The sequence below is a fragment of the Phyllostomus hastatus genome, unplaced genomic scaffold, assembly GCF_019186645.2.
Source record: "Phyllostomus hastatus isolate PE091 unplaced genomic scaffold, TTU_PhHast_1.1 phas_scaffold_501, whole genome shotgun sequence".
Classification (NCBI taxonomy): Eukaryota; Metazoa; Chordata; class Mammalia; order Chiroptera; family Phyllostomidae; genus Phyllostomus; species Phyllostomus hastatus.
The window spans coordinates 357,400-370,910 of record NW_025334033.1 but is presented as its reverse complement, the minus strand read 5'-3'; the positions used below and the strand labels follow the sequence as shown (position 1 = coordinate 370,910).

General features: G+C 38.4%; 1 protein-coding gene across 1 annotated transcript in view; it reads right to left on the bottom strand.

The window, feature by feature from the left end:
* The window catches only part of SUPT16H (SPT16 homolog, facilitates chromatin remodeling subunit), a 45,288-nt gene that overhangs the window by 9,488 nt on the left and 22,289 nt on the right, over nt 1-13,511 (bottom strand). The window contains exons 8-22 of the mRNA XM_045822380.1: nt 12,633-12,723; nt 10,870-10,943; nt 10,392-10,504; nt 7,075-7,140; nt 6,882-6,977; nt 6,682-6,797; nt 6,446-6,599; nt 5,796-5,923; nt 5,188-5,323; nt 4,955-5,081; nt 4,581-4,699; nt 3,963-4,088; nt 3,523-3,635; nt 3,174-3,249; nt 2,604-2,773 (exon numbers count right to left, since the gene is read on the bottom strand). Coding sequence (XP_045678336.1) covers nt 2,604-2,773; nt 3,174-3,249; nt 3,523-3,635; nt 3,963-4,088; nt 4,581-4,699; nt 4,955-5,081; nt 5,188-5,323; nt 5,796-5,923; nt 6,446-6,599; nt 6,682-6,797; nt 6,882-6,977; nt 7,075-7,140; nt 10,392-10,504; nt 10,870-10,943; nt 12,633-12,723 — 1,705 coding nt within the window. The remainder of the gene's footprint in view (nt 1-2,603; nt 2,774-3,173; nt 3,250-3,522; nt 3,636-3,962; nt 4,089-4,580; nt 4,700-4,954; nt 5,082-5,187; nt 5,324-5,795; nt 5,924-6,445; nt 6,600-6,681; nt 6,798-6,881; nt 6,978-7,074; nt 7,141-10,391; nt 10,505-10,869; nt 10,944-12,632; nt 12,724-13,511) is intronic.

Here is a 13,511-nt window from a genome sequence, read left to right as displayed (position 1 = left end):
TTGTATGAAATGTTAAAGGGAACTATACAAAAAAAAAGAAGACCAGAACTATGAACATTAAAATGGCAACAAATGCAGAACTAACAATGAATCTGATACAAAATAGACAGGGGGGTGTTAAGAACAATATAGGAAATGGAATAGCCAAAAAACTTACATGCATGACCCATGGACGTGAACTAAGGAAGGGACTGCTGGAGGGAATGGAGGTGTCAAGTGGAGGGGGACAAAGAGGAGAAAATTGTGACAACTGTAATAGCATAATCAATAAAATATATTTAAAAATAAACAAAAAAAGACTTAAGTATCCAATTTGTTTCAGGATCTCGTATTCTTATGGAGCCCTGTATATACATACACGTATATACAGAATCAATTTGGCAATTTTCTCCTGTTAATCTGTCTCAGGTCAATTTGATTTAGACCAGCCAAAAAAACTTAGAAGGGTAGAAGGAAATTTATTTTTCCTTCCTCACAGATGCATCTACAAGCCAAAGAATGCCAAGAATTTCCTATAACCACCAGAAGTTAGGACAACATCATGGAACAGATTCTCTTTCAAATCCTCTAGAAGGAACACACCCTGATGACACCATGACTTTAGACTTCCAGTCTCCAGAACTGTGAAATAATACATTTCTATTGTTTTGAAGCCCCCACCCTGCCCCCAAAATCTTCCAACTCAGTAACTGATTTTCAACAGGGGCAAAAAATATGAAGATACTCCATCAAAGGTATAGAATGACACATAAGCATATGAAAAGTGCTCAACATCATTAGTCATGGAAATGCAAAGTGAAACCACAATGAGAGAAAGCACTACACACACACTGTAATAGCTAATATTAGAAAGACTGTCAACAAGTGCTGGTGAGGATGTGGAACAATTACAGTCCTCACACACTGCAGGATTTCTAGCACTCTAAAAAATTATTTTATAATTTTTATAAAATTAAACATACATTTAAACTGTATTACCAGCAATCCCAATCTTAGGTGATTTACCCAAGAGAAATGAAACATATGTCTACACAAAGACATATTATTACAGTAGCTATTCGTAACAGTCCCCAAATGGAAACAACCCAAATGTCTATTAACTGGTAATGGGTTAAATACGGAATATGCACAGTGAAATACTCCTTAGTAATAAAATAGGAATATAGTAGTGTTGCACAATAACTTGGATAAATTTAAAAGCATTATGCTAAGAGAAGAATGCAAGATACAAAAGATTACATACTGTGTATTTTCATTTACGTAGAATTATAGATTCTTCTACAAAATGTATAGTAACAGAAACCAGGAATGGGGTTAATGGACTGACTATAACAATGTATGAACACTTTTTAGGAGTGAAGGAAATGTTCTGTATCCTGATTATGATGGCAGATATGAGACTGTATATGTTTATTAGAATTCATCAAATCAGCCCTGGCTTGTGTGGCTCAGTGGATTGAGAGCCTGCCTGCGAACCAAAAGGTTGCCAGTCATGGCATGTGCCATGACTGGGTTGTGGGTCAGGTCTCTAGTTAGGGGTGTGAGAGAGGCAACAGATCAATGTCTCTCTCATGCACAACGATGTTTCTCTCCCTCTTCCTCCCTCCCTACCCTGTCTCTAAAAAAATAATAAAATCTTAAAAACCATCAAGTCATATACTTATATTGCTAAATTTTATTACAACTTATACCTCAATAAAGCCAATTTGAAAAAGTCATATACACTTGCACATAATATTTGTGATCCTGTATCACCTACCTCCACATGTTTCTCAGGAAAATCCTTTTGAAATCATAAACCCCTATTTTTCTCAGTTTATTTCTAAGCTCTCAACATATTTCTTAAGAGGAAACTACATTTATGGCACCTCCCTTTCCAGGAGAATAAGGGGGGGGCAAGTTTGGGGGCAGAGTAAACTATATTCATGGCTACTCAAGTCTCACCCTTTACCTAGGGAGTGACAGACATCTCATTTATCAGAGTTCTGGTACTTCCATTAGAAATACTTTTAGCTAATGTGTGAGTACATGGTGTCACCAGCTAAAATTTCATTTTATTTTTATTTTAAAGATGTTATTTATTTTTAGGCAGAGGGGAAGGGAGAGAGTAAGAGAGGGAGAGAAACATTAATGTGTGAGAGATACATCGATCAGTTGCCTCCCGCATGCCCCAAATGGGGACCTGGCCTACAACCCAGGTATGTGCCCTGATTGAGAATCAAACCAGCAACCTTTGGGTTCAGAGACCGGCACTCTATCCTTTGAGCAACACCAGTCAGGGCATTAGCTAAAATTTTTTAAAAAAATTTTATCTGTCATCTCAGTAAAAAGAGAGAAGAAACACTCCCCACTTTTTATAAATATTATTATAAATGTGTATAGATCGTTGTATGTATGCATGCATGCATGCATGTGTGTATATCTCACACAGGGTCAGAAAGGATCTGAAAGTCCGTAGCTCTGATCCCAAATTTTTCAAGTTCCAGTCTATAACCCAACCCAATGACAGTGTCATCTTTAGTATATCAGATTCTTATGTATAAGAAACCGTACTTATAAAGGGCTCATGGGGTAAATGGGACGTTGCTGGCAGATTTACTTACTTCAACCATTCTTTGATGGGGTCAAGAGAGGCTACAGGAATGGCGTTGATCATTGTCACTTTCTTGCTATAGTCCTTGTAGACAATTACCATATCAAAGTTCTTCAGGTGAAACTGAACCCGCTCAAAGTGAATCAGCTCCACTTCATCCAGTGTCACCACAAATGGTGGCTGTCAAGGAAGAACTGGATCATTATCATATAAATACTTTTTCTAAATATTAGCATTTTCAAATACTTTCAGACTCCAAATCACTACATAAAAAATAATTAAACTGTTTTTTTGGAAAGACCAATAGCAGTAAAACATACAATAAATTCCAGTAAAAGAATATGCAAGATCAAAACCTGCTCTTAAGAGCATAAATTTAAGGAAACATGTAAAGAAACTATGAAAAAAAAACTATTTAAAAAGGCTTTTAAAGAATCGTTTGTTCATTAAGTTTTATATCTAAGATAAGTGAGTATCAAAAGTGAAAATCATAAGAAATAACAAGGATCTAGTTCTCAGAATATCCACCTCCCTTTTTCTCTAATAATTTTCTCACTAAAAGGAGGTAAGAAATGCTTACCCATTCTGTAGTATTTACTAGTGCACTACTAGTGGGCTGAAGGAGGCAGGTACTCCTATAGGGAGCGCCATTAAATCTGAAAGAGAGAAGAAAAGAAACTCAAGACTAAATTCAATGCAAGAGAAACTGCTACTGTCACAATAAACATACTTCCTTTTCCCACTCCCAACAACTCCAGCATACTCTATAGACTTATTTCTAGAGGATGCCCCTCAGTCTTAGCCACCCACCCCAGCTCTTAAAGTTTTAAGAGGAAACAAATGTTATCAGTTACATGAAAAAGGAAGAATAACCATTCTTCTAAAAGTGAAACTTCAGGCAAAAAAAAAAAAAAGTTGGAATATGTTACCCCAAGTCCCTAAAAGGCACTTCAAATTCCAGTTCTTCCTTAGTTAGAGCCTCTACTTTCTCAATGAAATTTTTAAAGGCAGTTTTTAGTTTGTGCCTCATTTCTCGTTCCATCTGCAGAAGAAAAGAATTCCAGTTAATTACAGCCATCACTTTACTTGTTAACAGTATATCCTTTCAAAAAATCTGAAGTGCTTTGGTAGTGATACCTGTGATACTAATGGGTACACCTAATTAAAGGCCACCATACCATTAACTGTAGAGCTGAGTCTGCAACCTAGTCTAATCCATAGATCACTGGACCACACCAGCTCAGCAGATATCTGAGTTATTCTGTAGACAGATTCAGGGATTGCTTACAAAATAAAACAACTACTGAGCTCAGATTTGGACCACATCCTACCTCACTACCCCACAAATAAAATACTAAATTTCACTGACCTGCTCAGCATAGAGGTCATCTCGGTCATGCATATGCTGATGTTTCCCCAAGTCCGTGGTGATCTCTCCCACTTCTGTGTAAAACTGTACATCTGTGTGCCGCTTCTTCCCAAACATGATGGCATTCTGAGAGTATAAGGTAGAAAGAACAAGGAAAAAGTCAGAAGACTTAGTCTACACTACAGACAAGGCGGCCAGATAACAACAAACAAAATGTGAAAATATATAAACAGCATTTATGTAAAAATAGTTAAACCATTCCTGCAACCACTATAAATTAATGACATTTGGGAATGTGAAAGAGATAAGTTACAAAAAGTACCCCTACATATTAGAATGACCTTTGGAGTTTATGTTGGTAAAAAATTGTCTGTAAAGCAAAAACTTTCTATTTCAGAAAGAGGAATTTGGAGACCTTATTTTTTTGTGGTCTTTATATATCACACCATGCTTAGCACCTTCTAGGTATTAGGCACCATGAACTTTATAAACATTATTTTATTCAATCTTCTTAATGACCTTATGTGATCAGTGACAATTTCATCACTACTTTACAGGACAGAGGCTGACAGAAAGACCCTGCCCAGGATCACACATCTGGTAAGTAGAAAAGTATACCTTGAGGTGAAAGTGCAAGACAATAATCATTTCTCCATCACAGGGCTGAAACAAAGCATGCTTGATGTTATTGTACAAAATATCCACTTTGTCTCCTCGAACAGATGTGAAGCGGAAGCCTGGGGGGAGGAGTGGAGGAAGCAGCTAATTACCAAGCAGCACCAACAGTTTGGCCAAAAGTCACTGAACCTTTCCTGACTAATTTGAACAGGGTCAAAGGAAATACCAACAACTGTACAGAGAGAGCTTTCCTTTCATTTTGCCCATACAGCAATGTAAGTAGATTCCTCCCAGCCTCTCATACTGGATTGTCTGATCTGTCATTCTTACAAATGTGTCCCTGATGCCCCAGGCATGTGAGAGATCATCCGTACCATTGACATGGGCCTCCAGTGAACCTTGCATCCTTTTCTGGGCAATGTTAGGACGAATGTATAAATCTTTCAGTTTGGGGTTACTCCGATTTAGATTGATCACGAGGGAGTCTTGTTTCACAATGCCCTAAGCAGAATGAAAATCAATGCGAATATTCAGTATCTTTACATGTCCCCTAAATCTAAATCAGCACCCTTTTGCAGAAAGGTGCTTATTCTACGTCCAGGCTCACCTCCTTCTCTTTCTCTTCTGCTTCCCGTGTCTTATAACGCTTCTGTACTTCTTTTATAATTCGGAAAGCATTCTGAAGGTTCAAGGCTGGTACTGTCTGTTCTCCAGGTGCCTTCATATTTGAAGCTCGGTATGTACTGTAGACAGGGGGAAGCATTTATGTAAGTTTCTTCACTGGGCTAGGTAACCTGCACTCATTATGTATTTTATAATTGGCTTAATGTTTTTATAGAAGAAAACAGTACTACTGAATGGTGGGTGGGACAATGTCTGGGAAGCTAAATACATAACAACTCTCCCTTTCTTCTCATTTTTCAGTATTTTTCAATATACAATATTAAATTACTTTCAGGTGTATACCCTAGTGATTAGCCATTAAATAACTTACTAAGTGATCATCTAGATAAATCTTGTACCCATCTCAAGAGGATTCTAAATTATGTACCATTCTCAAAATAGTACAAAGCAAGGTGATCCTAAACAAGTGCCACTGAGGGACGCTTTGCCATTTAGTAGAAGGGGAGGACACGGCACAGAGAATGAAATGTTTCTGAGAGAGCCACCCCAGCCAGGAGGAATTTAGGGATGGTTGTTTTCCTGGGGACTCACATTTCCTTGACAAAAGTGGCTTCTGGGTTAGGAAAAATGTTGCCCTCATTCCTGCCCAGAGCACTGCCTGGGCAATAGAAGTTAATTCGCAAGTAAGTATAATCTCCCTCCACCGACATACTTATATTCTGTTGAAGAAAAGAGAAAGCATTGAAATAAACAAACAGGATTATTTTCTTGATAAAAATTAGATGCTAAAATTAAGTTAGGAGTTACAAGCTGACTGCTAAACCTAGCCTGTAAACCTTAACCTAAATGTAATAAACACGTGAAACCTATGTGGTTTTGTGAACCAGTGTTACCCCAATAAATTCAATCAATCAATCAAATAAACTACATATTTAGCATATCTTCTCACATGACAAAATGTGCTTCCAAAAGAACAACAAGTTCTCCAAGTATCTTATGCTATGTGTAAAACCACAGGTTAAAAAATGCTTTAATAATGTTCAAGGAAAGAGAAAAATTATGTTTCTAGAATACATCATTTAACTTTCTACAAAGATGAAAACTGGAAAGGAAGGAAAGTGAGAGCAAGAGATAAGTGAGAAGGGCAAAGTCTGTAGGAGAAGAGTGGAACAGGTCATTTAGACAGAACAATAATCTACTTTAAGGAGCAGGGTGTAGAAAACCTATTTCAATGTTAGTACCTTGATTGTGGCAATGTGAAAAGGTGTTGCTATGCCAAACACAGGCATTATTACAGTCTCATACTTCTTATCAATATAGATCTTCATTTCCCGAATATGTGGTTCCTTAGGCATCAAAGATGGGTTTTTATAGGACACGTTAGATTTGCGAGCTCTAGAGTAGAGATAAAATTTTATGAGAAATTTCAATCACATATAATCCTGAGACAACCTCACTGCTCAATGCAAACTCTTACTTCTGAATCTGCTGTTCTCCTTTCTGTTCAGTCAATCGCCTCTTTGCTTCCTCATTGAGTTGAGCTGCTAGTTCTTTCTGATGTGCTCTTCGCTTCTCTTCTGCAGTCATCTCATTCTAGAGAAGAAAACCCCAAACTGTCAGAACATGTGAACCACATGACAGACATAAGATCAATGTAGTTTAAAACAGTAAACTCACTCGCGTTCTTTCTGTAAGTAATGCTGCCCGAGAACCTCTTCCCAACAGGTCTTCAGCCTCGTCTTTCTCCTCTTCCTCTTCTTCTTCATCCTCATTCTATGGGGGAAAAGTCATAATCAGAAATTTGGGTTTTCATTTTTCAGCCATTATTGTTTATCTTCATCAGTGTACCCAAACTTCCTATGCCACCTACCTTTAGAAAAATGCCCACATTCTTTACTTTTTTCTTCACAGAAGTGAGAACAGTGGCTGGGCCATCCTAGAGTAATAGGGAGAAGTCAGATATCTATAAGAACTCTTAAATGAAACACTTCCAGCTTTTAACCGAGTATGTACCTGGGCAATGCTTTGGACCTCTGGATACTATTATCTTTGATTAAGGATAAATCCAGTTCTTGGCTGGATACACTTCCAGCCAAGATGGAGGCATAGGTAGACACACTGTGCCTCCTTGCACAAACAAAATAAGGACGACAATGAAGAAACAAAAAACAACCACTATTGATAGAAAATTGAACTGTATGGAAGTCTGACAACCAAGGAGTTAAAGTAGACACATTCATCCAGACTGGTAGGAGAGGCAGAGTCAGGCGGCTGAGACAGAGAGGGCTCAAGGCAAAGCAGCGGCTGGCCTGGACCGCAGGCTTGTAAAGCAGTGGCTAGCTGACTCAGCGAGGCAGCAGATTGTGGAGCGGGATGCAGTGCGCATGGCGGCTGGTGGACTGGGTGGTCCCACATTCACTTGCAGATAAACCAGGTGAAACTGGGGAATGAGACAGACCACACTACCCAGGGTCTCAGCGCAGGGAAATAAAGCCTCAAAGCTCCGACTAAAAACACCTGTGCAGGATGAGGTGCCTAGAGAAACTCCCAGCCTCACAGGAGAGTTCGTTGGAGACCCACAGGGTCCTAGAATGTACACAAACCCACCCACATGGGAATCAGCACCACAGGGGCCCAATTTGCTGGTGGGAAGTAGGGGAAGTGACTGAAATCCGGCCGAGAGCAGAGCAAATGCCACTGTTCCCTCTCAGACCACTGCCCCACATACAGCGTCACAACCTGGTAACTGTGTTGCCCCGCCCCAGTGAACACCTAAGGCTCTGCCCCTCACTACCTAACAGGCACATCAAGACCAAAAAAAATGGCCCAAACGAAAGAACAGATCAAAGCTCCAGAAAAAAATACAACTAAGCGATGAAGAGATAGCCAACCTATCAGATGCACAATTTAAAACACTAGTAATCAGGATGCTCACAGAATTGGTTGAATATGGTTGTAAATTAGATGAAAAAATGAGGGCTACGCTAAATGAAATAAAGGAAAATGTACAGGGAACCAATAGTGATGGAAAGGAAACTGGGACTCAAATCAATGGTTTGGAGCCGAAGGAAGAAAGAAACAACTAAACAGAAAGAATGAAGAAACAAGAATTCAAAAAAAAAAATGAGGAAAGGCTTAGGAATCTCCAGGATATCTTTAAATGTTCCAACATCCGAATCATAGGGGTGCCAGAAGGAGAAGAGTAAGAGTAAGAAATGGACAACTTATTTAAACAAATAACGAAGGAGAACTTCCCCAAATCTGGCAAAGGAAGTAGACTTCCAGGAAGTCCAGGAAGCTCCGAGAGTTGCAAAGAAGTTGGACCTGAGGAAGCGCACACCAAGGCTCATCATAATTACATTACCCAAGATTAAGGAGAAGGAGAGAATCTTAAAAGCAGCAAGAGAAGAGAATTACCTACAAAGGAGTTCTGATAAGACTGTCAGCTGATTTCTTAAAAGAAAACTTGCAGGCAAGAAGGGGCTGGAAAGAAGTATTCCAAGTCATGAAAGGCAAGGACCTACATCCAAGATTGCTCTATCCAGCAAAGCTATCATTTAGAATGGCAGGACAGATGAAGTGCTTCTCAGATAAGGTCAAGTTAAAGGGGTTTATCATCACCAAGCCCTTATTATATGAAATGTTAAAGGGACTTATCTAAGAAAAAGAAGATAAAAAACATGTACAGTAAAATGACAGCAAACTCACAATAATTAACAACCACACCTAAAACAAAAACAAACTAAGCAATCAACTAGAACCAGAACAGAACCACAGAAATGGAGATTACATGGAGGGTTAGCAACAGGGCAATCGGAGGAGAGGGCGAGAAAGGTACAGAAAATAAGTAGCATAGATGGTAGGTAGAAAACAGACAGGGGGAGGGTAAGAATAGTATGGGAAATAGTAGAAGCCAAAGAACTTACATGTATGACACAAGGACATGAACTTAAAGTGGGGGAATGTGGGTGGGAGGAGGTGTGGAGGGGAGTGAAGGGGGGAAAATGGAACACCTGTAATAGAATAATCAATAATATATATATTTAAAAAAAAAAGAATAAATACAGTTCTTAGGTCCCAACCTTTCAATAGGAACTATAATTTGGGAGGCAACATTGGAATGATTAAGAATACAGGATTGATTTGAAACCTGGCACCATCACTATCTAGCAGTGTTAACATCTGGCAAGTTACTTAAACTTCTCTCTGCCTCAGTTTACTGTTCTGTATGTGAGGATAAGAATATCTACTTAATAGGGTTACTGTCAGGATAACCCTATTAATGCACCAATAAATTAATGCATCAAAGTGCTTAGCTTATAAGAAAAACGAAATTTTTGTTATCATCATCATCACCATTACCACCACCATCATCAAGAATCACTTCCAGCTAAGTAAAAAACAAACAAACAAACAAAAACAGTCACAGAAGACCACAAATATTCAGAACAGGGAAATCCTTCAAGGCAGAAATTAGTTTAGTCATTGTCTAGGCCTAGAGGACTTGGGAGGGAATATAGGGAATGACTGCTAATGGGTACAGAGTTTCTTTCTGAGGTGAAAATGTTCTTAAATTAGATTGTGGTGATGACTGAACAACTGTGTCCTGTGTCCTGAATATAACAAAAATCACTAGATTGTACACTTAAAAAAAAAAAAGATTTTATTTATTTATTTTTAGACAGAAGAGAAGGGAAGGAGAAAGAGAGGGAGAGAAACATTAATGTGTAGTTGCCTCTCACACGCTCCTCATTGGGGACTGGCCCACAACCCAGGCATGTGCCCTGACTGGGAATCGAACCAGTGACCCTTTGGTTCACAGGCTGGCACTCAATCCACTCAGTCAAACCAGCCAGGGCTAGACTGTACACTTTAAGTGGGTGGATTACATGGCACATAGATTGAAACTCAGTAAAGCCATTATTTAAAAAAAAAAAAAAAATCAGTTCCATTATTAGAATTAGCTGATACTGTCAAGGTTCAAGCCACAATGTGTAAATTAGGTTAAATCATTCCCTGTACTTGAAGTACAATCTCTGTGTCTTTATTCCTAGCTGTGTTAGGTCATGCTATCCCATGGATTTGTTCCCTTGGCTAGGTCATCTCCCCTCAAAGACCTTTAAGAAGTACAAAATGTCCCTGAAAAGTCAATTCACAAGCACTCAAAAGTTTAAGAAGCATACATACCTCATCCACAAGCACTGTGTCACCAATGAACAGGGCATAGGTTTTCTCTTCTGGTTTCTTCCCTTCCTTGTTAGTCAGGTCTGAGAATCCCAAATTGATGCTGAAAACCATCCCTAAAATAGCAAAACAGGAATCAGACCATGGTTGAAAAAGGACAGAGAAATGCAGATTTTATGTAGAGAAGAGGGAGAGACAAAGCTAAAGGAAATTATTCAAAACAGTATTTTCCTGCCCTGGCTCGCGTGGCTAAGAGGATTGAGTGCAGGCCTGTGAACCAGAGGGTCACTGGTTCGATTCCCAGTCGGGGCACATGCCTCAGTTGCAGGCTGGGTCCCCACTAGGGGGCACATGGGAGGCAACTACACATTGATGTTCTTCTCCCTCTCTCCTTCCCTTCCCCTGTCTAAAAATAAAATAAATAAAATTTTAAAAATTAAAACAAAACAGTATTTTCCTATTGCATGAATGTAAAACTTACCTTTCTTCAGTTTGTACTGATTCTTACTATTAATTACTAAAGAGCCTTCACGGAATTCAATTCCCATTCCAAACCTAAAAAAGAAGAGACACTTCAGCAATAGGCTATAACATCTTGCACAGAGGTCACGTGCAATATATGCTATTTCTTTCTGAGTTTAAAGTGAAAGCGTTTACTAGTGAAGCAGTAGGACAAGGAAGAGGCTACTCCATAGACAGAGCAACCTATTTTTTTTTCCAGTAAGAGTTTACTTGAGCCAAACTGACAACAAATGCCAGGGAGCAAGATCTCAAATGCTCCCACAATATATCCTATTTTAAGTTCAAAGATAAGGCAGGCAAACATGTTGAGTGATTTCTGCTGCTCATTAGTCAGTTAAGGAAGATTACAGAAGTCTCTGCACTTTTGGTAAGTTGAAAATAATATCCTAATAAGTACTCCACTTAACATTTATTATATCAAGTGTTATTTATTTTAGCTTATACACCCACATTTAAATTTTTATCTCTACCCTGAAATCAAGTTAGGAATTTTTTTTCCTATAAGCTTAGCAGAGACTATTAAGGGGCACATTATTAAGACAGTTATAACTGGATAACGAGAGGTGATTTTTAGTGGAATGCTGGTAACTAGACTCCTTAAGTCGCCTGGGCCAAGACTTGGTATCAAATCTATATATTTCCTCTTGCCCATTAGAGAAATCCAGAAAGTAACCATATACTCCACACTAATTTTCATCTAAGGAGACTGCTTAGAGCTTTTGTTTCCCAAAATGTCTTTGGTTCTGTAAGATGTTATCAGTTATCTCTAGGTATTTAATGGTCAAATACATTTGCAAAACATTGGATTAAACAAAAATTCAAACATGTACAGCACAGTAGTTAGACAATCACATACTTTACAAAGTGTTCCCTCTATTTCCAGTACCTGACACTATACACAGTTATTACAACATTACTAATTATATTTCATATTTCCTATGCTGTACTTTATATCCCCATGATTATTTTTTAACTATCACCTGCACTTTTCAATTCCTTCACTGCCCCTCCACTCTGGCAACCATTAGTCTATTCTCTGTATCTATGAGTCTGTTTCTGTTTTGTTTGTTCATTAGATTCCATATATGAGTAAAATTACATGGTATTTGTCTTTCTCTAACTCACTCATTTCACTTAGCATAATACCCTCCAGGTCCATCCATGCCATGGCAAATGGTAAGATTTTCTTCTTTTATATGAACAAGTAATATTCCATTATATGTATTGACCATAGCTTTTTAATCCACTTGTACAGTGATGGGCACTTGGGCTGCTTTCATAGCTTGGCTATTGTAACTAACGCTTCAGTGAACATAGGGGTACGTATATTCCTTCAAACTAGTGTTTTGGGTTTCTTCAGATATATACCCAGAAGAGCAATCATGGGGTTATAAGGCTCACAGTATTTAATCTTCAAATGTGAGATGAGGTGCTCCAAGAGAAAATATAGCATGTAATGTTTCCTAACATTTGTAATTTAAGCCGAAAACACCTACTGGCATCTACTGTATCAGTCTAGAAAAATCTTCACCCTATTCTTCGGAGCAGAACTTAAATCTTTCTCACATTTTCAGGTAACACTGTGTGCCTGGCACACAGTGAAGTTTACTAGTCCATAATGGTCCATAAATGTTGGTTGAATCAATCTAAGAATATTCTGCCTGACCACGACCAGTCATGAAAAATGACTCAGAGCAACAATGTACATCCGTAGCATCTTACCCTAGGTTTTTGGTAATTTTGTTCAGCAGTTCGGGCTTCTGCTTTTTAACCACATCCATGACAGCATTATACACATCACATATCTTCACACCTAATGACAAGCCAGAAAAAGAACATGAAGTATCTTCCAGAAAATTAAAAAACAAAACTGTATTTTTAAATCAACATTTCCGCTGTAGTTATTCTATTTCCTAAAGCAGTCTCTCAAGGTGTAAACTAAGGAATACAGTTCCTTTCAGAAATGTGAAGGCTTAGAAATTAGTATTCTTTAAAACAATCCACCGTGTATTCTTAACTACAGTATTTGAGAATCACTGACCTGGAAGACTATGGAACACCAGGTGGTCTCAGTGAAAGCTTTTATGGGAGAATGGTGAAAATGTACAGGGAATAAGAAGCATAAATTATAGGTACAAAATAGATGGGGGAGGTTAAGAATAGTGTAGGAAATGGAGAAGCCAAAGAAGTTGTATGTATGACCCATGGACATAAAATAAGGGGGGAGGGGGAATGCTGTTGGGAGTGGGGTTGCAGGGTGGAGGGGAATAAAGGGGAGGAAAAAAGTGGGACAATATAATAGCATAGTCAATAAAATATATTTTTTAAAAAAGAAAGCTTTTAGCCTTGGCTGGCGTAGCTCAGTGGAATGAGCGTGGGTTGCGATCCAAAGTGTCGCAGGTTCGATTCCCAGTCAGGGCACATGCCTGGGTTGCAGGCCATAGCCCCCAGCAACCGCACATTGATGTTTCTCCCTCTCCTACCCTTCCCTCTCTAAAAATAAATAAATAAAATCTTAAAAAAAGAGAGAAGTTATAACTAAGTTCCTTAATCTTAAAAAAAAAAAAAAAAAAGAAAGCTTTTATAAGTGTTGATAAATGG